Source organism: Mastacembelus armatus, chromosome 2, assembly GCF_900324485.2.
Source record: "Mastacembelus armatus chromosome 2, fMasArm1.2, whole genome shotgun sequence".
NCBI classification, from domain to species: domain Eukaryota; kingdom Metazoa; phylum Chordata; class Actinopteri; order Synbranchiformes; family Mastacembelidae; genus Mastacembelus; species Mastacembelus armatus.
Genome location: NC_046634.1, coordinates 10684983 through 10708185, shown reverse-complemented (window position 1 = coordinate 10708185; position 23203 = coordinate 10684983). Strand labels below are relative to the sequence as shown.

The window sequence follows — 23203 nt, the reverse complement described above, 5'->3', positions numbered from 1 at the left end:
AAGCATCATGGGAAGTATAGAGGCGCAACTTAAAACACGATAATCGCCAAATAGAGTGGAAATATTTATAACCATGAGTATTGATATCTGTTTTAGTATATTTACGGCAATGACTTAAACATGAATTTGCCTCAGTTTTTCCTTAAAAAACGTAATGGCCAGTAATTTCATCTCTTTATGCTAAGCAGTTAGCATTAGCATAATTGGCGACATCTAAAGGCCTAAAAGGGACAGAAGGGAATAAATCACTGAAGGTGGAACTAAATAAATATGAAAATTCTGTATTAATTTATTCTTTCCGACAATTTATTACCTTATTTCAAATGAATCAGTCATTTTATTATTTGTCTTTGTCCCTTCTGGGCCTCCGTAGCCCTCCTGATCTAACATGCTGGATAAAAGCAGTTAGAAAAGCACTGGAGGAATATGTGACACATGGTTTTACAAAACACTGCAAATAAATACAGCTGCATCAGTTCAACAATAATCAAACTTAAACACAAATCAATTATCTTTATATGACATCTAGGACATGTTGTCCTCTGTCACACACACCACAAATACAAATCATAGACAGAGACAGACAAACAGAGATACTTTAAAGATCCCAGAGAAAATACAAAATGTTCTCTTCCTAAATCCCAGCTCATCAACAGAAACATGTCAGCCCTTAAATCCTGCACAACAGAACATCAGTCTGCCTGTTTCATCAGACAGTGCTGAAGTACCTGAGCCTGCCTGGACACACAAAGATCTTCGCTCTGCTGTTTTTAATCAGACACTCTTCATAACTCAGGTTCATACCAGCTTTTTCATTCTCCGTGAGTCTACTCTGATTTATTTGGAAAGATTCTGTCATGAAATAATTACACTAAACAATAATTTTATCTCTCAGACACAAACATGTCTGTGCAACAGGCCCCAAATAAAGATCTTTGTCGTTCGGGCACGTTCAGCACATTTCCCTCTGAATGAGAACACGCTGCAGGCGAACTGGCAAGGAAACAGTTTAAAAAAAGACGACGTTTTAAAAAAGGAATCAAAACTTTATTGTTGAAAATCAATACAGAAACAATCATATGCAGAAAAACATCAGCAGAGTCTCATGTGGACATAGATTCTAGGTTTAATAAAAACGGGGTGACTGGAGCTGAAGGTTAAAGGCACAGTTCACTGTTCTCTGTGAGTGAGGACAGGCCTGCAGGGCGATGACCTCCATCGTGAAGCAGGGACAATGTGCTGGGTGTGGACACAGGTAGCACTAATCCAAAACATTTCAGTCACAACACAGCTCACAAAACTACACAAAGAATGATGAATTTGTTTATTTACACACACCTGATGCTAAAACTTTCTAAAACAGTCAGTAAATCACATTTTCCACAGACTTCCTGTGAGAAATGGCAGATCGTGCTGGTTAGCCAAGCAGCTATGACTTTATATATCCACTAATTTAGCTGCTGTAGCAGCAGGACAACAGCTGAACAAAATCCTGTTAGAGCAGATATTTTAGATTTCCTAACCCCCGTGCTGCAGACTGACCTCCTGTCCTTTATATATCGTTACATGACCTTATGACCTTTCCTCCACCTTAACATTTCTAATTCTGTCTACTACCTGTTATTTTTGTATGCAATTCATGAATGTCTGAGCAGTAGAAGTGTTTATGTTCCAGATCAGCCACATTAGCCGTGGTAGCAACACTGGCTAATCGAGCTCGCTCGGCTTTACTTCCAACAGCTTAAACTGTTAAAATAAAACTAGCTACGTTTCTTTGTTAGCACCTGATAGCACAGTAGAAACAGGCCATGATGAGGGAAATGAATCTGCAAAAATGTACTGAAAACTACATTCTCTTCCTATACATATAAATACATTTGTGTTGTGCAAACTGCAAGTGTAGAAGCCGAACGCCGACTCGTTTCCCTGTCCGGGCTGAAGCCGGTGGCGGCAGCGGGTTTGGTACAAAACGTATTCGACAAACACGATTTGTTTAAAACGCACACATGTGCATTTCCACATGAAACAGACCACAGACGACAAGAGCTGTGGTCACTTCATTGACAGCAACTACTTTCAGAAGCCTTTAACCATGTAAGTACATTTGCAAGCAGGAATTAACAAATGTTGGAGGACTTCAGCTTCTGAAGTGAGATTATCATCAGGCGTCGGACTGTTGGTGGACAGAAAAATGATTAGTTTACTTCTAAGGATGAGAAAGTCCTAACAGATTCCTCAGCAGATTAGTCGATAATGAAAACAGCCGTTAGTTGCAGACCTTTGTTGGACGGAACAGCAGATTCATCCAAATGACTGGACGCGTTTTGCCGTTTTGGATTTGGGAAGTTGTCGGACTGAACGTTGACTTTCAGGAGCTGCAGCGGGTTAAAAGTACCTGCAGCTCGTCCATGAGAAAAACAGCAAGTTTCTCCCACATCCTGTAAACCCTCCACGTTTTACCAGCGGCCGTAGTGGAGCACTGGTTGTGCTGGGCAGCTGCCAGTTACAAATGCACACAGTATCTATTGTAACTATGTGAAGCAGGACAGTTTGCTTTACGTTTGTTTACATCCTTCTGCTGAACAGACTTTCAATGAGCTGAAGTAAAATGTGAAACTCACACTGACGACATGTAACCAAAGACCTTTTGATAAATAACATCTCACAAGTTATGAAAATAGTTTCCAGGGAGCCAGCTTCCCATTATTTTAACAAAATAAAATATCTAGCGCGAGTGTGCTACCCCCTCACACTGCAGAGAGTAACCAAAGATCCTCCTGTCCTGTCAGTTTAGTTTATCTGTTGCTTGATAAATAGGAAAGGCGAGGCATGTTTGCTTGTACATATTTGAAAAAATGCTCTCATGTTACAAATTCCCTGACGAGTTTGTCCTGTACATGTTTTTACAGCACTGGGTAAGAAGGTGGAACTTGAGGGAGTTCGGAGGTCCAGCAGGTGTTTAAGGACCCTCCTGGTGTCGCCATCCCAGCCTGGGCAACCAATCCTCTTCTGGACTTCAAGGACGAGTCCTGGGTCCAGTCCATTTACCATTTGCCAGGGATGGGGGTTCCACACTCGTACCATGACACGTAGTTGATGTGGGAATGTCCTCCGATCTGGCCGAAGTGGACCGGCTCCTGACGCAAAGCTCTGTAGAAACCTGCAGCAGCAAGAAGCAGAGATGATGAGAGAGAAGTTCAGAAGTGACTGAACCTTCACTGTCCGTGTTTCTGCTTCGTGGAGACACACAACAGCTGCTGAATTCTCCCTGAGGTTTAAACACCTGACGATGGGTAAAACATCTCAACTACACAAGGATCCACATGTTCTGACATCCATTGTTCCAGAGAATGAATCTTACCAATGTCGACAGGTTTTCCCTTTTGATAAATCTCTTATTTATTCACATCTAGCCAATGTGTCTGATTAAAGCAGCAGAACTGCCAGTGACCAGGCTGCTGTTTGCAGTGAACCCATGGATGCACAGACAACTGACCCTGGATCAGTGTGACCCTGAAGGAAACTTAAAAACAGCAGGATTCTGAATGAAGTTCTGCAGCCTCTGTTTGCTCTGGTTTCTAAGTGAATTTATGGAGCTTTATTGTGGAGGGACACGAGAGATAATGAGACCATCAGCTATTTAAAGTCACACACTGAATCATGTCGACATGTGTTTCATGTCTGTGTGTTCATGTTTCACTGAGTTACGACCAGGGAAGCTGTTCTGACACTAATTGCTTCCACTAATCTCCTCCATGAGGTTTACATGTGGTTATCTGTGACCGTAACATCTGCCCAGAAATTATTTATGCAATGTTTACCGGGTCTGGAGGGGAGCTGGTCGGCCTGGAGCTGCCTGCCTGTTCGTCCATCCAGGAACGAGTCAACAAACTGGCAGTGGTCCTCACCAAAGCCCGTCTGATCCCCGATGTTGTAGAATTTCCCTGCAGGGACCATTACCAAAGACGGTTCAGTTGCAGGTGAGGACGTCCTCTCAGACAAGTTGTGAATTGCAGAGTCTGTACTCACCATTGAGTGAGTCACTCAGGTAGATCTTGTACCTGAGCGAGTTACACAGCTGGATGCCAACAAACTTGCGGTACCATGTCCTCTTCACATACTGTTTGCCGTGGCAGTCAGAGTACGAGTCGGTCTTGAAGGGGAACTGGGTCCAGATGGCGTCTTTCCCTGCGGAGACAGGAGACCTGTTACTGTGATTGCGTACAGGTTGGTGATCGGGGGGGCAGAATCAGGTTAGGCTGAACTTACCTGAAACGTTCTCGCTCACCCGCGGATCAGCTGAAGAACAAAACAAGAAAACAAGTTAGCAGCCACCACACTTCCTCCTCAGTAGGTGAATAAATAAATGAATATTCTCTAACTGAGTCATGTGGTTCTCATCGACTGGACCGGACACTGATTTTAGTTTTTTTGTAGTCACTGCTGTTGATTTCCTTTCGTACCAAACAGTCGGATACGTCTGACTGTACCTGACTCTGTGTTGAAGGACACAGGCTCGCTGGGGGGGCCGGCACCCAGCTCGTTCTTCGGCTTCACCTTGAACTCGTAGCTGTGAAGAAACAGAAACAAACCTGGTGTTGAGAACAGGAACCCTGATACAGAACAAACGCAGCTACACCAAAGTTCACAAAATGACACCAGTGTGTGGTGTGATGGTACAGTCAGTACGACTGAAGAAACTACAACTCTGCCCCGAGGCTGCAGGACACGAAGTGGAGTCAAGGTTTTGGACCAGACCTGGCAACGGGATGTCGTCTTCATGGGGCAACATGACATCAGATTCCTGTCACATTTTATTTAGTGGAAACCAGATGCTGCCAGCTGCCGTTGCACAATCAGACTGTTGAACCCTCAGCTGCCAGCTATACTTTAGAGCTGAGTAGCTGCCATAACATCTCAAACACACGTGCCACCAGCTTCCTTCACACCAAATAGTTTTTCCTGTCTCGGCTCACTGACAGCTCAGGGAGCGTAACGGACTCACGGTGCTTATTTTACTGTCTGAACGTGATGCCTGGCTGCCTCGCCGTGTTTGGACAGCTGCAAGATCGCACATTTAGGGAAACAGCTTGCAGCACACGTGCAGAAATCAGGACTCGAATGTTCCCTTTTCTAGACCTGCTAAATGCAAAGGTACCTGCTCTCAGGTCTGAGGTTCTCCACGGCGGTGTGAGTCTGGTTGGTGGTCAGGACGGAAACCTGCTCGCCATCGGGTCCTTTGGCGGTGGAGATGACCTCGTACTCTGAGGAGACAACAGCAGAGGACAGTCTGTAAAAACCTCCTCCCCACATGCACAAGATCAAGATCTGGTCTCTCCCTACCGGTGGTGTCGTTGTCAGTTTTCTCCCAGTCCAGGATGATGAAAGACGGGCATCCCTCCACTGTCACCACGGTGAGGTTTGAGGGTGGGTTCCTGGGTGGAGCCGTCACATTGGCCTCGCCTGGTTGGTCTTCAGGGAAGTAGCTGAGGGAGGAGGTGATGGAGCACGGCTCATCTGGCTTCTTGCCCGTTTGGTAGACGACGTGAGGCGCTGTGGGCAGAGGAGGAAGACCAGAACAAATCAGCAACAGCACCACAGTCTGGGGTTCGACTCCCAGCACAGTGTTCCAGAGGTGACGATCCTGCTTACCCACGTAACGTTTCTTTCCCATAGCATCGATGTCGGAGGTCGGCTGGGATTTAAACAGGTCTGAGTCCTCCCAGGTTTCCTGCCGAGCTGCTGTAAAAGGAAACAATTGGTCAGAGAAAATCATGTCTGATCCCAAAATCCCAATTTTTTTTTTTTTAATATCAACCTCATGAGATTTCCATGATCTGATACTGCATTTCCCATAAGTCTCAGGGAGAAGCTGCCACTAAAAACACACATCAGGGACCCATTTCCCTGGTGACGTCACACCACATGTCCCATCATGCCGAGCAGTGTGAACAGGTGGAGCCGCAACACGTTTGTGACCCTCACACACGGCCTCATACCTGCGGTGGGTGTAACAGTCGTGGTCTGTCTCCGCTCCGCTTTGGTCGGTTTGGTGGTCGGGGCGACTTTGGGTTTCAGGACGGGCAGTCTGTCCGTCTGCTTCAAGTTGTTCACCTTGTCTGCTGGAGAACGTTCATAATTATCTACAGTGACGTTTCAGGCCGACACGTCCATGTTCAGAATTTCTCAAATCTTCCAGTTCTCACCTGTTTCTCCGGGTTTTCCCACCAGGTTCGGTCTTTTATTGATGGGTACCGACGGGCGAGCGGGGGATCCTGGAACAACAGAACATCACACTTCATCTTTCTGTGCATGTTTGACTTTACCATCCACCAACAAGCAGAAAGGATGTGAACCTGCCACCAACAGCTGAAGCCAAGAGCAAAAACACATGAAAGGGCTGATTTAATGGAAAACAGTGGAACACTCCTTTCACCACCAGGATCATTACATGATGTGCTCGTTTTGAAGTGGTACAGAATATGAAAGAGACGTCTTTTCAGTAACTCAGACTCAGGTTTTGCCTCTGGACTCTGGACTTCTGTCGAATTAAGGCAGAGTGAAGCTGTAACTGATTCCAGCTCTGTTCTCCAACCAGCTGCTCTCTGATCTCCTAGAAAACCAAACACGGTACCCATTTCCAAAGGCCCAACGAACCTGAAAAGACCAGCTACTCTGTGCACAGGTTGTACAGTGTGTGTTTTTCAGGCTGGAGTCCAGAACCTGCAGCCAATTACACCCCCACCCCCCAAATTCCTCACAATCAAGGAACTGAGCCAGTTCCAAAACTAAATGAAAGAAATGCGAAGTCAGGAACATGAAAGATGATGGAGCAGACACACTGGGTTCAGTCGGCCCGTGTGGGCGTGTAGGACGGCGCCTGCAGCTCTCACTCATCTTCAACAAACCTCAAATTAATGGAGCTTCAGAGACCAAAGGGAAACTTCTATTATTAATGAGGAGCTCTGTCAGCAAACCCGGACCTGTACACCAGGAAACTGTGCTATAATTATCCTCTTTCATGACATGAAACACTGGAGTCGTTTTCTCTTTTCACACACAAACAGGCCTGAAAGGAAAAGCCGACAGACGCAGGCCACGCTGTCCTGAGCCTCCACACGGCATCTCTGCAGCAACACGTCTGAAGCGCACACAGCAACAGGCTGACGCATGTGGCTCCGAAACGATCCAGACTGCAGGTCATCACCGACTCTTTCTCCACATTTCTGTGGTGGCAAAAAGAGCAAAGCTCGGCAGAGCGAGAGCACGGAGTATTTTCCACAGGCTCAGCCGAGCTCGGCCCAAAGCTGCTGCTGTTTTCTTTGCCGCTCTCTGGAGCCTGAACGCAGCCAAACCATGCAGTCAGCACGTGGCAGGGGCAGGGTCTGAGTGCCGTTACCAACCATAAAACCTCTCCTCGATGCTGGAACCAAACACATCAGACTCGTTCCCTGCAGCAGGAAAAGTGCTTGCATTAAAACCACATTCTGTCTTTGTGTTTTTACTCCAGTGCTTCTCTAACACAAAGCCACGGAGGCTGCTGAGTCTGCGTCTACTAAAAGGAAGACCCGCAGGTGTCCACTGCACAGGACGAACAGGCAGTGACCTGAGACTGAATCTGTCTGCGCCCTGAAGTTCTGAACTTGCAGCTGGATCTCAGACCTGTTTCACACACACACCAGGAGAATAATCAACAACTCCAAAGTACTAAGGCCTGCACTGGAGAAACCAGACGTCTGTGGCTCTCCTGAAAGTACTGAAAGTACTTCTGGATGAAAATATATTTGGTTAGTTACATTAAAATAAAGATTTCCATCTGAGCTCCAGCTGGACTCGCTGTCCAGGAAACAGAGAACTGGGTTTTCTGAATATTCTGGTTCCAGTTTCTAACAACAATTATCTGCAAACAAACCAACTCCTCATCACAACATGACGACAACATCACTAATCAATAAATCCATATAAATAAATACATCAACACACTGAACAGGGACCATCTAAAACAGCTGTGCTTTTATTTTGAAATTTCATAAGCATTGATTGGGATAATTTGAAGATTTGACCTATGAAGAAAAGTACTACTACTTCACTACATTCCAGAGGCAGATATAGTACTTTTTACTGCACTCCACGTGTCCAGAGGCAGATATAGTACTTTTTACTGCACTCCACGTGTCCAGGGCAGATATAGTACTTTTTACTGCACTCCACGTGTCCAGAGGCAGATATAGTACTTTTTACTGCACTCCACGTGTCCAGAGGCAGATATAGTACTTTTTACTGCACTCCGTGTGTCCAGAGGCAGATATAGTACTTTTTACTGCACTCCGTGTGTCCAGAGGCAGATATAGTACTTTTTACTGCACTCCACGTGTCCAGAGGCAGATATAGTACTTTTTACTGCACTCCACGTGTCCAGAGGCAGATATAGTACTTTTTACTGCACTCCGTGTGTCTGACAGCTGCAGTTACTTTTCCAATGACAGTTTTTCTGTCCAGGTAAAACTTCAAACATGTGAGATCTTGTAGAATACGATTTTCTGTTGCAGATGAAGTTCTCCATAGTTTATAAAGTACTTCAAACTGGTCCCATCTTAAACAGCTACTGCAGTAAAGTTCAACATGTACATTAATGCAGCAGGAACATTCATCAGCTATAACAGTAAAACCCTGACAGGGACCAGTTTACTGCACAAACACAGTCAACACACTGACACAATGATCAAGCTCCAGCTGCCACTTGATTATTTGAAGAAGTCGCTGCCAGAAGCTGAAAACCTGCAGAAACTTGAAACAGCAAGTGTCTCAGACAAATGGCAACATGGACGGACAGACCCATGAGGGATGAACTGACAGAAATGTGGACATTTCAAACAAACAGCTTGGATGGAGACAAAAACACGAGCAGCAGTGAAGGGGAAGCTGCTGCGGAAGCGAGTGATGATGAGACACAGACACACAGACGGTTTTTACCCATTCCAGGTCTGGACCATAAGGCTGGTCTGGGTGGGGAAATGCCCCGAGGTGGCTGTCCGCTCACTGTAGGGAGAAAAGCCAGCGTTAAGGCAAAGACTGTCTCTGAAAACTGAACCCAACAAGAGAACAACCACTTCAAAACTTGTTTTCAAATCAATTTTCTGTCTGGATTTATTTCACTCCAGCTTCTCAGAAATATTTTCAATCTGCGCTGAAGTGAAGACAAATATTAATTTGAAAGTGGATTAATTTGTTTTTGTCTCAGCCTCCTGCTGAGGATCTGGAATGATGTTTGGTGTATTTTCAGGAGAGGCAGTTTGACGAGTGGTTGTTCGGCCGTGAGGCTCATTTAGCAGCCAACAGTTCAACAGTTCAGCAAACAACAGGCAGAAAGAGTGAAACAGCTGTGAACCAGTGCTGAGACCACACCAGTGGGTACGGATGAAAAACACCACAAACCCAACACCTGAGGCCGGTTACACACCAGCCAGTGTTTCATGTAAGCCCCAGTGTGTGTGAGATCTGAATGCGTTCCTGTGGCGGGCCTCACATAAACTGCTGCTTCCAAAATCCAATTCTGTGTTCTCAACTACTTCTGCATCATGACCCTGACATTTCGGAGGTTTGATGTGCGATGAGGGTTGGATTCAGCTGTCAGGTTAAAGGAGCAAAAGCCTGGGGGGCCGCTTGGAAACACAGATAGTCTGCAGGGAGACCTGAAAAACCACTTCCACCTGAGTGGAAACGGCCTGACACGCCATGCTCACACTGCTCCACATCTGATGCAGCACACACAACAATGCAGTACTGGTTTAACACCAGATCCAGCCTGGACCCAGTGCCAGGACCGCTGGGGGCTGGGTGGTTAGTGCAGCACCATCAGGATCAGGGGATGAAGTAAATCCACACAAATTCTACTTTATGAGCTCAGTTCAGGTTCGAGCTCTGAGTTCATGTGGTCGACCAACAGGTGCTGACCTGGTCCCTCTGCTCTGTTACTGAGAACGTGGTTTCGTATCTGAACATTAGCACATTCAATTAGCTCCAGTTCTCAACACCTGATCCAGAAATTTTCAGTGACTGATTTATGTTCAATTCATGGCTTGTCTGGTCTCAGTAAACTGAAAACTGTTACATCAAGTTTTTCTGTGTCATTTAAGGAAACAGACCCTCAGAGGGAGGGAACAGGCTGCAAGAACACAGGAAAATTACCCCCGAGGATCCCAGAGTTACTGGGTCTGGAGGAAGAGTGTCTGAAGCCGTTAGACAAGGGAAAGAGGGGGTTTCTTGATGCAGGTCTTGTGGATCTGGAAATCGTGGTAGCTGAGGGGCTGTAGGGCTGCACAGGCAGCGCCGGGCTGACATTTCTGCCACCTGGACCTAGAAGAGCAAAAACAGTTGCAGGGCCTGTGTTACAGTCGGACGTGGACTTGAAGGTGCCAGTGAAGCGAGCTTGCAGCAGCCCTGAGCGGTGAGGTTAGTGATGGAGGACTTTGAAAAGAACAGAATTACAGTTCTGTGGTGATTCAACATGATGGGACCATGATGAGACTTTAAGCGGGAAATGACACAGTCATTAAAGCTGCTGGTGAGCTCTGGTGACTGAGGTTGCATGGTGCATGCAGACGCTGGAGGCCATGTTGGCTCCTGGAGCGAGCAGCCATTCCTGTGGACAAAAACGTCGCTGCACATTTAACACCAAGAAGACAGAAGCTCAGAGGAGCAGCGCACAGACGGAGCAAGACACAGGAAGCATGTGATGAGGCCATCATTACCCCAGCTGTTCGTTCTGGCCCTCTCATTGGCCAGAGCGGCTCTCAGCAGCGACGATCCATCCTGCGATTTGCCGAAAGCTGTGAGGGAAAGAGAAGGTTTAACTCCAGGCCCTGAAAATTATCAGTTTAAGAGACGTCCACAAGCTGTCGGGGTAAAGTCACTTCATCCTGGAGGTTTTCACTGCACAGAACACAAGGCCTGTCACAGAAACACAAACATTCAACAGCAGCACGATGGACAGAAAGTGGTTAAGTTCCAGAAACCTTCGCTAACTGAAGGACTAACTGACTGCAGCATCACGTCTGTCCTCTGGACCAACGTCCCCAAACATGCCCATTACTCCACAACAGCAGAAGCAAAAAGAGAAGGTGGTGAAATTACCCGCAGGGTTACGAGGCCTCTCAGGTGTGTTAGGGGGCGTCTTAGTAGTTGGGGCCTGTACCGAGTCACCACTGGAGGGGAATTTAGTGAGAGGGGTGGTGCTGACAGGAGGAACTCGGGTGGGCAGGAGTTGGAGGGAGATGGAAGGACGAGGATCCGCAGGTCGGTTGGTGTCGTTTCTAAAAGAGTTCCCTTTGTCTGGAGCGAGAGAGCACAGAGGTCACGTGATGATGGGAACCTGCTCAGGTGTCATTACAGTACAGATACTGTACTACAGTACTACTGTACTATATGTACTGAGCTGAGCTGAATAGACCTGCATGTGGGTCCTTCTCACCCTCCCCAACTCCTCAGGTGGAGAAGTGAAAGTCACCACGTACATGTCTGAAGGTGTGACAGGACCGGGTATTGGATCACTGTACCCAGCACCCAACCCCCTAACCCCCTAAGCCTCTAAACCCCTCAACCCCCTCAACCTCCTAACCCCCTAAACCCCTCACTTCTTAACCCTAACACCCTTACCCCCTAACCCAGGATCAAAATTGGCACTGAAAATCTGATTGGATTTATTCTTTGATCAGTCAACACCCAGTCCTATTTCCACACCACACCCTCCAGCTGTGGAACAAACGTCCACAGGATTTGGTTTTGGTCCCATGATCTTGTACCTCAGAGAAAACAGAACAGTCCAGAGGACGTAGTTTTCTCGAAGAGACAGAAACCGCAGAACGACTTGTGTTGGCTTCCCCTAGTGGGGAAAGTCCAAACACGCCTGCGTCTGAATGGGCCGACATGCAGAGCTGTCATGCAGACTGAACCAACACAGCACAGCGAGGACAGGACGGAGAAAAGATGGAGAATAATAACAACTTGTACCATTGGTCAGAGTGGACCAGGTTGGAGTTGGATGATTATTCTAATAGTAAATGTTTCTCAAATCCACTGAACCTGATTTTACGTTTTAGTGCAGAACCCATAGATTAGAAGATTAGAAAATTGGGGAAAACATGGACATTTATTCTAAAACTGGGGTGAAGTGTCTAAAAAACGAATTAGTGGAGAAATCAGGTTTTAATTCTGAACATTAATGCTGACGTCACCTGAAGTGACGTGAAAGATGCAGGTTTGCAAGTGAAAGAAGAAAAGCAGAAGAAGAAATTGCTGTGGGCGGGGCTGCTTCCTGGGTGGGCGGGGCAAAGTGAACTTACTCCAGCGACGTCACCTCCGCGTCTCGTCTCGACTTTCTGACTCGAGGCATGCTAGCATGCAGCCCGTCACAGGCCCCACCCCCTCCCAGGTGCATGGCCGGGCTCAGCCGAAGCAGGTAAAGACGCTGCGCATGAAAACAAAATCAGAGCGTCTGTTGTTACCCAGTGACACGTGAGGCCAGTTACTGTGGGCGGAGCCGGGCAGAGGTAACGTGTCCTGCTGACTCTCAGGTGGCGCTGTGGGAAATAACATCGGCTTCATGAGAGGGAAGGAGAACTAGGTGTGTGGGAAACAGAGCAGGTGAGGCAGGTGTTCGACTGATGGACTGGGAGAACTGTTTTCCAGTCAGTCGAACCATGGGGGTAAATATCACGCCTGCGGCCTGAGTGGAGATTAACCGCGTGAAGGGAGGCTGATGTGTGTGGAGAGAAAGATACTCACCAAACGAAGTGCGTGGCGCTCCAGGGAACCCTGGGTTATTGAGCGGAGAGACCCGAGGCTGCGTCCGGTTGTGCAGCGCTGCGAAGAGTTGACAGATGACAGGAAGTAAAGGCGCAAGCAGTGAGTCAGACGCTACGTCATGAGCCTCCGTCAAAAAGCAAAATCAGGTGAATCAGCCTGATTATCAGTTTGACACGCCCCAAGTGATATTCTCCAGATTTTCACACTTTAGTGTGTCGTTCAAACTAAAATGCAGATAAAAATCAAAAATCTCACCAGGACGGGGCGGGAACAGGCCGTGGGGTCCCAGAGGTTTCTGAAAAACAGCAAACACTGACCTGATGTGTCTGATCAGACCAACAGTCACAGTTTCATCCACAGGTCAAACTCATTCACACGTACCAGCGGCTTTGCCAGCGGGTTACGCAGCTTGTACGGCTTCTGACTGTTTTTATCTGTGGAAAGCAGAGAGAAAGCAGATCGGTGAGTAAACAACAACATCGGTGTTCAGAGAATCCAGAGAACGTGGAGTTAAACTCTCTGCTCCTTACTGCCCATGTTGGTGTTGTGGATGACCGGTTTGCTCCACATGCTGTTGCGGTCATCCTTGCTGGAGCGCACCCCGAACTCGTACGCCGTGTTGGGCTTCAGGTTGTCGATGACCGTGTCGCTGGTCGGGCAGGTCTGGTAGATCCACTTTCTGTTGCGCTCCCTGTAGCGGATGGTGTAAAACCTGCAGGCAGACAGAACAAACAGTAACCACGGCTGCTGCTCACACTCATGAACAGGAGATCCAGGAGAGATGACATCACACATGAAGCACACAGACCAAGCTACAGTCCAGCACCCTGAGGACCGATGTCCAACCTGGGCGTTTCTGCAGCTTTCATCAAACCCGTCCGCGCAGATGTTGCAGAAAAACATTCTTCACTTTATCTGATGGTCCAAACTGTGGTTCCTGGTGTTCTTGACAAAAAACACCCTGTTGGATCTGGTGCGTTGGCTTTAAGTTTAGCGGTTGGCTCACTGTCGCCCATCAGGCGAGCGCGATGCGACGCCCTCGACCTGTGTGGTTCCTCTGACCTCAGCGTGGAGGCAGCTGTCAACACCAGTGGACGATCGCGTGTTGGGTCTGCAGCCAAACGCTCCAGAGACTGAGCTTTAGGAAGACGCCCAGCTCAGCGGAGGTCGCCTAGGTCCAGCTTTCCGACCGCCCTACTGGCTCGTCTGACAGGGAAGGAAAATCTCTGGCAGACCTGAGATCCGGCGCTCACACCGGCTCAGGCTTCTTCAGACAAATTACTTTTTAATTGGCATCGTCTGCAGTTGGACAGCTCAGAGACAGTTTGAGTTTACACTAAAAACAGCTGCAACCTGTTTGTTTTACCTGTCACCACTTCACTGATCAGATCTCATTTTGTCTGGATCCCATCGTTTCCTAAAACACAAATCAATTTCCTGATAGTTACTGTATGCCTCCCCCCCAGTGATCTCACCCGTCCTCCAGACACTCGTTCATGATGTTTCCTTCGTAGGGCGTCTTCAGGTAGTTCCCCCAGGACAGGAGCACCGCCGTCGGGCTGACGGAGCCGATCACCAGATGGAGCGGCTTCTCCAGGTTCACCTTCCCTGTGCACAGGTGTGAGGATAGAGTGAGACTTCCTGTCGGACTGGACGGCAGCAGGAAGTCGACAGGAAGCTGCTAGCGTACCTGTGCAGTGCTTCTTCACGTCATTGGCTGGGATTGGCTGGACGGCCACCAGGTACTTGGGTTCTGCGTCTGAAACACGATGGATTCAGGTCAACGTCCCCTCATTTCAGAAACAACAACATTCTGCAGTTTTCACTAAAGGCTGAATCCACACATTCCTCCTGTAACTCAAGTACCACACAGTAAAGTATGTGTACTATTACTGCACGGATGGTAAACGGCTATGACCCCCCCCCCCCCCAGGAACACAAACATGTGAGGAATGCTGGGTGCAGACAAGCGGCCATGATGGTGATGTCACGGCGAACTGTGGGCCCATGAAAACAAACCCCCACCCCTGCAGACAGAAAGCAGGCGCGCACGTGAGAACGATTACAAAGGTTCAAACGTGCACATGTGAAAACACTCAGCTTCTTTCTTCATCATCAGGCTGAGTCCAACAACTTTTACCTCCTTTTACTCAACTGCTACCTCAAGTCCAACTCTGAGGTATTTGTACTTTATTTCTACTTCGTCATCAAACAGTATTGATCCCCAGTATATAAAGTACTTCAAATTAGAAGTATATAAGGTAGTTAACGTCAGCTACCCAGCAGTATATAAAGTACTTCAAATTAGAAGTACATAAGGTAGTTAACGTCAGCTACCCAGCAGTATATAAACTACTTCAAATTAGAAGTACATAAGGTAGTTAACGTCAGCTACCCAGCAGTATATAAACTACTTCAAATTAGAAGTACATAAGGTAGTTAACGTCAGCTACCCAGCAGTATATAAACTACTTCAAATTAGAAGTATATAAGGTAGTTAAGTACTTCAAGTACATTTGGATGACGGTACTTTTGGACTCTTACTGCAGTAACACTGTGAATGCAGGGTTTTTGCTTCTTCCACCAGAGGAAAGTGAAGTATCACGTTTCGCTGCAGCCATGTTTGTGTCTCATGTGGCTCAAAACCAAAACCCAAAAACCAGCAGCGGCTCAGAGGGTTTTTGTTTTGCTGAGGTCGTCTCTTTGTCGTCCTCTCAGACCTTCTACCCAGGACAGTAAACACCACATGAGGCGTTTAAGGGCTCCTCACTTTCTGATCTTTTTAAACACAGTAAATCCAAATGTCCTCTCACTCTCATCAGGAAAGAAGATAAACACAAACTTTCAGAAAAAAAGGTTTGGGGTGTTGATCTGTGCACCAAACTCCAGTCAAATTTCAGGTTGTTTTAATTAGACCAACTATTTCTCTCATCAGAAAAAAAACTGTCCTCTCGCCCAAAAGACTAACGTCACCATCCTCAGGGTAAATGCTGACCTGTGCACCAAACTCCAGCCAATGTTGATGTATTTTGGGGACAGAGCATCTGACGATTTCCACCAAACCTCAGGCAAATTACTTCTATTTTAAACACAGCACTAAAGCTTTCACGGTGGAGCATTTGGACCGAGCATCTTGCCAATATACAAAAAAAGTGTAGGTCCAAACCCGTCTCTCTTCATTAGGAGAAGGAAAATAAGGCCTCTCACAGTTTAGAACCTCAAGTGTCGGCACCGAACCTCAGGTGAAGTTAACGTCTCATTTAGAAATGAGACACAGCTGATAAACCTGATAAATTACCTGAGGTCCAACTGCTGGAATCATTTAGCCCAGAAATCTGTGAGACGAACCCAATGAGGCTCCAGAGAAGCTGGTGCTGAAGGACGACTGTCAGCGGGTTTTCAGTCCATGACAACCACTCACACACACCTCAGCCTCAGAGCATTTCCTCATCCTCCCGGAATAAAGTTCTTGGCTGAGCTTCAGGCAGAGGATCAGAACCACCTGCTGTTTCCCACGGTGCTGAGGTTTAGACGTCAGAAACTCTGGGAGAGAATCTGGGTTTTAAGGATCTACTGCTCAGATGTGAAAGTGGGAAATATTTATGGCTGAGGCTGATCCCAAACTTTAAAAGTTTGATTCAGTGAAACCCTGCAGGGTTTCTTCTTCTCTGAAAGTCTGACTGAGGTGCTGTGCTGGTTTCTTGACTGAACATGGACAACTCACAGATAGAAAGAACTTTTAACAGAGCCACTTCCTCCTCCAGCTACTGGAAACAGATCACACTCACTGGGGACTATTTTCAGTGGCGGATGAATATACGTTTGGCCTCTGGTGAGTACTGAATGATGGACCGGGTCAGAATCAATTATCTTGGATCAGCTGAAAACGTCAGAGCAACAGTGAATAGTTTCACAGTCATCAAATACTTTAACCTTTAACCTAATTTCACATTAAAAGCTTTCCAAGCCCATACTGCTGGAGGCTTTTATTGTGAAGCAGTGGTTTTGTAGTGGTTCAGTTTGCTGAAATAAAAGAAAACACAGATCTGTCCTCTGTGGGCCTCCATAGTTCCCCTCCATGACTTACCCATCTCGGTCTCGTACGGTTCTCCGTTCTCCGGCAGCGGGATGAACTGTTTGGAGAACATGCTCCTGCCGTAGCCCAGGATGTAACCCTCCAGCTTCGTGTTCGGACTCGGACGCACAAACTTCATGATGATGGTGTCACCGGTGGCGTTGATCTGAACCTTCATGTTCTGGCGATGAACTGAGGAGGAGGAGGAGAAGAAGAGAGGAGGGAGGTCAGAGGAAGAGAAGAAGAGCTGGGCAGTAACAAAAAACACACAGTCAAAATAATGAGACGCCAATAAAAGTAACACTGTGCAGGTTACTAGGTTTCATTTACAAACACACACCTTCAAGTCAAAAATGTGGTTTTAAAGTCAACACCAGGTGCAGTTCTGCTGTGATGTCAATATTTCAAACACTAAACAAAAGTCAAAATGTACACAGACAAGTGGCTGGTGAGACTTGGAGTCTCTGGGCTTTTTGTTTGTGCCACAGAAACACACAACAAACCACCACATGTCACAGCTCTGCACATTTCTCATGTCAACACTGTTTAAATCAAACACAGTGCAGCTGCTGTTCACTGAGGCTTCGCTTCACATGTTGTTTTGTTGAGTCCAGGATTTATTAAAATGCAGAAAACAGGACATTTAGACGCACAAAAGAAGTTGCTTTGTTTTACTAAACATTTCCTCCTCCGACAATCTGGAAATCATCGCCTGGATCGTCCACATGCTGTTTCCGAACTAACCGAGTGGCTTGTGGCCAAATCGCGCTTTTATTCAGCCGCTCCGCTCTCATTACAACCAATTGTAGATAATTACAGGAGAAACAGACGGTGAAACAGGAGGTTTTCTGTTCTGCCTCTGCAGGCCTGGACCCTCTGCAGGTTTGCTTTGGCTCAGAGCAGCTTTAAGGTCAGATACACAATCAGGCTGTTGGTCTGACAGCGAGAAAGACCTGTGATGTGTTCACTTACCAGTGACTGGAATAGTGACTTAACTCGTGATGCGTTCACTTACCAATGACTGGAATAAAGTGACTTAACTCGTGATGCGTTCACTTACCAACGACTGGAATAAAGTGACTTAACTCGTGATGCGTTCACTTACCAACGACTGGAATAAAGTGACTTAACTCGTGATGCGGTCACTTACCAACGACTGGAATAAAGTGACTTAACTCGTGATGCGGTCACTTACCAACGACTGGAATAAAGTGACTTAACTCGTGATGCGTTCACTTACCAACGACTGGAATAAAGTGACTTAACTCGTGATGCGTTCACTTACCAACGACTGGAATAAAGTGACTTAACTCGTGATGCGTTCACTTACCAACGACTGGAATAAAGTGACTTAACTCGTGATGCGTTCACTTACCAACGACTGGAATAAAGTGACTTAACTCGTGATGCGTTCACTTACCAACGACTGGAATAAAGTGACTTAACTCGTGATGCGTTCACTTACCAACGACTGGAATAAAGTGACTTAACTCGTGATGCGGTCACTTACCAACGACTGGAATAAAGTGACTTAACTCGTGATGCGTTCACTTACCAACGACTGGAATAAAGTGACTTAACTCGTGATGCGTTCACTTACCAACGACTGGAATAAAGTGACTTAACTCGTGATGCGTTCACTTACCAACGACTGGAATAAAGTGACTTAACTCGTGATGCGTTCACTTACCAACGACTGGAATAAAGTGACTTAACTCGTGATGCGGTCACTTACCAACGACTGGAATAAAGTGACTTAACTCGTGATGCGTTCACTTACCAACGACTGGAATAAAGTGACTTAACTCGTGATGCGGTCACTTACCAACGACTGGAATAAAGTGTGTTCAAATTGTGATGCGTTCACTTAGCATTGGTAGAAGGTGAATGAGCTACATGGTGAGTGACGAGCGCCTCATAATTTCCACCTGAGCTGCCTGACGGTCAAAGCGCCTCCTTCAGGCTCAGAGAGCCCACATTAGTTGGAAAGTCACAGTAAATAGTTGCACATTTGAAATCCTCGTTTGTGTGGAAGAGACGTCGGCTCTAGGAAGAGAAGGGTTAACCTCTCGTGTTCTTCGGCGTCTGGATGTTCCCTCTCTCAGGCTGAAGGTACTGTACACACTGTTCTGAGGGAACAGCCGCAGTCTGATTGCATTTCATGCTGCTGTGATTTCAGACATGGATATCTCATCTGCAAACCAAACTCTCCACATGTTTTTGATGGGTTTTTTATGATTTCCCTCGTGGCCTCTGCTTGGACAGTTAATAAACAGAGTGTCCAGCAGATCATCGACCGGGCCTCAGAAAACACAATGTCACTGTGGACTTACATATTCAAGTACAGAACGTCTTGTCAGGGACTGTAAACTGTTTCATCCTTCCAGGGCTCAGGGGCAGCAATGGTGTAAAAACTAGGAAGACTCAAGGGCATGAAACGGTGTCCCTCCACAATAAAGCTCCATAAACCTACTGAGAAACCAGAGGAAACAGAAGCTGCAGAACCTCATTCAGAATCCTGCTGTTTTTAAGTTTCCTTCAGGGTCACAGTGATCCAGGGACAGTTGTCTGTGCATCCATGGGTTCACTGCAAACAGCAGCTGGTCATTGTCAGTTCTGCTGCTGGAGTCAAGACTCTGACTCAACTGACACTAATTAAAGCTAAAAGTCAAAAACGTGTAGTGATCAGGAAGGAAGCCTGACTCAGCAACACGGAGCAGGTTGTTTCTTTCTTCCCGTTAAAGTCACAATGAATTCCTCTGCAGCGCTCATCACGCCACAGAGACCAAACCATGATGCTTTATGTTCACGTTCCTCTAAACTGTCTGAAACACCTTCATGTGGAACACATGGGAAAACCTCAGGACATAAAAAACCTAATTCACTGCAGAGAAACGAGCTCCTGATGTTTATGATGTTATGGCTTCGACGTCGACATGTGTCCTAAATCTTCAGACATTTTAAGACCGAAGTCTTTTGGTCTGTTTCTGGCCAGAGAAACCTGGGATCTCTGACTCCGAAAACTGAGCCAAGTATTTTGTGAACTGTGCAAAAAGTGGGTGTTAAACAAGAACATCTCCCAGTCGGCTAAACAGGAACAACTGGATCAGATGTCCCGATGCTCGCTCATAAATCTGACAATTAAAACCTCTGAATGAATATGGACCATGTGTTTCCTACACACACGGTTCAAAAAGATCCACTTCTCAGTGTTTGTTAATCTTTGTTAACTTCCACCAGACTCCACTGACTTTTCTTCAGATTTTAGTGAGAAAACCTGCTGCAGATAGTCTCACCTCAGGAATTTAGGTTCATGATCTTCGTCAGCAGTTTGCTCAGAGTCATTTCAGGACTTTTCATCCAACATAAAGATCAAAAAATAATAAAATGAATATTATTAAATATCTGTTGAACTTTTTTCATGCTTTAGGATTGTGAAGAACGACACAAACAAACTTGTCAAAGTATTAAATCACATGTCTGTGGATTTTGAACTATGGGGATTTTGTGTTCCTGCAGTCCAGTGTGGGCTCAACTGCAGGAACTGGACATGCTGGACATGTGGAGTCATGCAGCCCATTCCTGTCGATGCAGCAGCTGATTGGTGTCAGACACAGCGCGCACAGGAAACCCTCTGGGATCAGGAGCCAACAAGAAGCACAACATTAACGACTAAACCTACAAGAAACCATCAAGTTTGTCAGAGCAGCACAAGAAGGATGAGCTGCAGCTGCTGGTTTCACTGGTTCCACTGGGGTTTTATAGTTACACAGAAGAATACTCTTCATGTACATCTGTGATTAGAGTGAGGAAAAGGCAGAGGGGCCTTTAGCGCCCCCCAGAGGTCACCTCACAAACATGTTTCTTATGCCTGATCAGCAAAAATCCAAACAGCCCAAAAACTGAAACGATCAGTGAGATGAGTTTTAGCTCCCTCCCCAGGTCGGCTCAGAAACTGCTCTACACTTGTTAGTTCAGCCAAAATACAACAACTTGAACGGGGATTAGCAGCAGGCACCAGGGCCCACACAGAGGAAACGAAACAGTATTTCTACACTGTGGTAGTTTGACTTACAGTAAATCACGTGTATTTGTGCTAAATCTGAGATCAACGTGAGTTGGATCCACCCTCAGTGAAAAGCTGAGCTCCGTCTACATTTTTATTTGAGATCTTAAACGTAATGAGTCTAACAGCTGTGTGTGTGTGTGTGTGTGTGTGTGTGTGCGTGCGTGGCCTCAGTACAAAACAAATGCAGGAAATATAAACCACACTTTATACAGAGGCCAAAAAAAGTGTCGCTGCAGGCTCTTAATTTTTTTACAGCACTCACATTTCTGCTCAGTCTGTAGTTCTGTCACTAATAAACTTCCATATAAAGTAACAAAAGCCCAAACACACCGAGGGCTGCCTCAACACATTCTGCTGGACGCTCTCTCTCTGTTGTTCTTGGCTGTCTCTCGCCCAGTGAGGTAATCCTCTCCGAGGCGTCATGTCAGACCACCGTGACACCTCTGAAGACGGGATTTTATCGTCTTACATAACTGCACCAGCTCAGTGAAGCAGAAAGAACACAGGTTCTTCCCCCGAGGCCGAGTTACACCTGAATCTCACACACACACACACACACAAACACACACAGACACACACTGACAGGTATATGCAGAAAACATCCCCTGCAGCTTCAACACAAACAGGATCAGCTGCAGTTGAAGACATTTCACACACAGTCGACTCCTCGACACCTGAGTGACCACGTTCAGCACCTGAGGCTTCACAGCTCGTCCTGCTGATTTGGGTTTAACGTGCTCAGTTATGAACAGAGCGCACACACACACACACACACAAGAAGCAGCCACATTAAACAAACGTGCACTCTCCTCTAAACTCCTGTCATCATCTGTTTTATGCAGTTTATTATTCTGCTCTTTGTGTTCGTTCTGTCGGTCGCTGTGTTTTCTCTCTTAGCTGCAGTGTCAGTTTGAGCATGTCCTGTTCTGCTCATCAAACTGTGCAGCTGTGGCGTCAACTGTTGGGTGAGTGTTGGGTGCTGTGGTGCACTTGCCTCTGACGGTCTGTGCGGGGATGCCGCCGAGGAGAATCGTCCCTCCGAGCAGCAGGAGGACGAGGCGGAGGGCAGCGACGGTCGCCATGACCTCTCAGAGGTTGCACCTTCCAGGAGACGGAGATGAGGATGAGGAGCGGCCAGGAGCTGGACAACTTCACTAAGAGTCTCTGCCTGCAGGCGTCGGTGGGTCTCAGGACTTGTTCAGCTGTCGGACGTCCTCCGTGTGGAGAGGGGGACCACCACAACACCAGCATCTATAGCCTGAGCAGCTGGGCGTGGCCTGGACGCGTCGCCAACCCCCAGCACCGTCCTCACTGTACACTCCCTCCTCTCCTCCCTCCCTGGTTTGTTCATCATGCACACCTCCTCTCCTCCGGCCCTCCCTCTCCTGCATGTGTTGTTTTCAGTCCAGCTTGGCTCTGAAGCAGCGGCACAGAAGGAAACACTGGAACAAACTGATCAGAGCAAAGCAGCATGAAAAAGACTTTTCAGACAACAAATGGTTTCATCAGACTGTTTTCTCTTTCCTCGGTGATCACTAATAGATCCGTCAATATCAAAGGAGCCGAGTCCACCACGTCCTTTGCAGTATTACTTTGCAGTATTACTTTGCAGTATTACTTTGCAGCATTACTTTGCAGCATTACTTTGCAGCATTACTTTGCAGCATTACACTGTACAACTGTAATATGGCTGTAACTCTAACCACATGTGTTATTGTTACTGAAAGGAAACTTTAGAAACAAAGGCTCAGTCCAGCTGCAGGTCAAACATGCAGATGTTGACGAGCTTCGGCCTGACAGGAATGACAGGAATTTCAATCAGATCCACAAATCACACAAACGAGTGTGTGTCAGTAGGATGTCTATAAACACACACACACACACACACACACACACACACTGGTCACACCGCTGCTGATCCGCGCGTGTGTGTTTGGGTCATTGAGGTTTTGCATGTGTTTGCAGAAAAGCTTGTGAAATCAGAACGGCCTCCGTGGCTCCTGGACCAGAGCATGATGGGAAGAATGAAACACCACACACACACACACACACACACGCACACACACACTTACACATCTGTTTGCACGTGCACTCTGGGAACAGCCACAGCCAAAACTGCTGACATGTTTTCTCTGGGTTGGACACTGAACGGGGGCGGGATAGTGATGAAGAGGAGGACTGAGGGAAAAACACTGGGCCCGGACTCTCCGTTTGTGGACACAGTCGGTCCAACACGTGCCGCCACAGGCGACAGG

The 23203-nt window shown here is 46.9% G+C and overlaps 1 protein-coding gene across 12 annotated transcripts; it reads right to left on the bottom strand.

Moving 5' to 3' along the window:
• Positions 1-1037: 1037 nt before the first annotated feature.
• abi3bpb (ABI family, member 3 (NESH) binding protein b) lies at positions 1038-22196 on the bottom strand. Of its 12 annotated transcripts, none has more exons than XM_026301309.1 (23): positions 21943-22196; positions 16892-17071; positions 14495-14563; positions 14280-14412; positions 13335-13516; positions 13186-13238; positions 13060-13099; positions 12784-12861; positions 12504-12578; positions 11134-11331; positions 10752-10829; positions 10189-10356; positions 8974-9039; positions 6207-6275; positions 6000-6122; positions 5653-5742; positions 5344-5553; positions 5159-5264; positions 4491-4570; positions 4270-4299; positions 4030-4188; positions 3822-3944; positions 1038-3160 (listed from the first exon to the last, which is right to left on the bottom strand). In XM_026301309.1, the coding sequence occupies exons 1-23, from the start codon at positions 22028-22030 to the stop codon at positions 3045-3047; spliced, it is 2514 nt and encodes an 837-aa protein (XP_026157094.1). In that variant the 5' UTR covers positions 22031-22196; the 3' UTR covers positions 1038-3044. The 12 variants fall into 12 exon arrangements, with proteins under 12 accessions (XP_026157094.1, XP_026157097.1, XP_026157095.1 ...); XM_026301312.1 differs by having other exon boundaries at positions 5653-5739; XM_026301310.1 differs by having other exon boundaries at positions 6000-6119.
• Between the last annotated feature and the right edge of the window lie 1007 nt (positions 22197-23203).

What these genes read in the sequence shown, in the direction of transcription:
- abi3bpb (XM_026301309.1), bottom strand. Translation starts at nt 22,030, where the DNA reads ATGGCGACCGTCGCTGCCCTCCGCCTCGTCCTCCTGCTGCTCGGAGGG. An exon ending in GTCCTTCAACACAGAGTCAG is followed by an intron (nt 4,300 to 4,490) that starts GTACAGTCAGAC and finishes TTTGTTCTTCAG; the next exon opens with CTGATCCGCGGGTGAGCGAG. An exon ending in CCTGAGTGACTCACTCAATG is followed by an intron (nt 3,945 to 4,029) that starts GTGAGTACAGAC and finishes TGGTCCCTGCAG; the next exon opens with GGAAATTCTACAACATCGGG.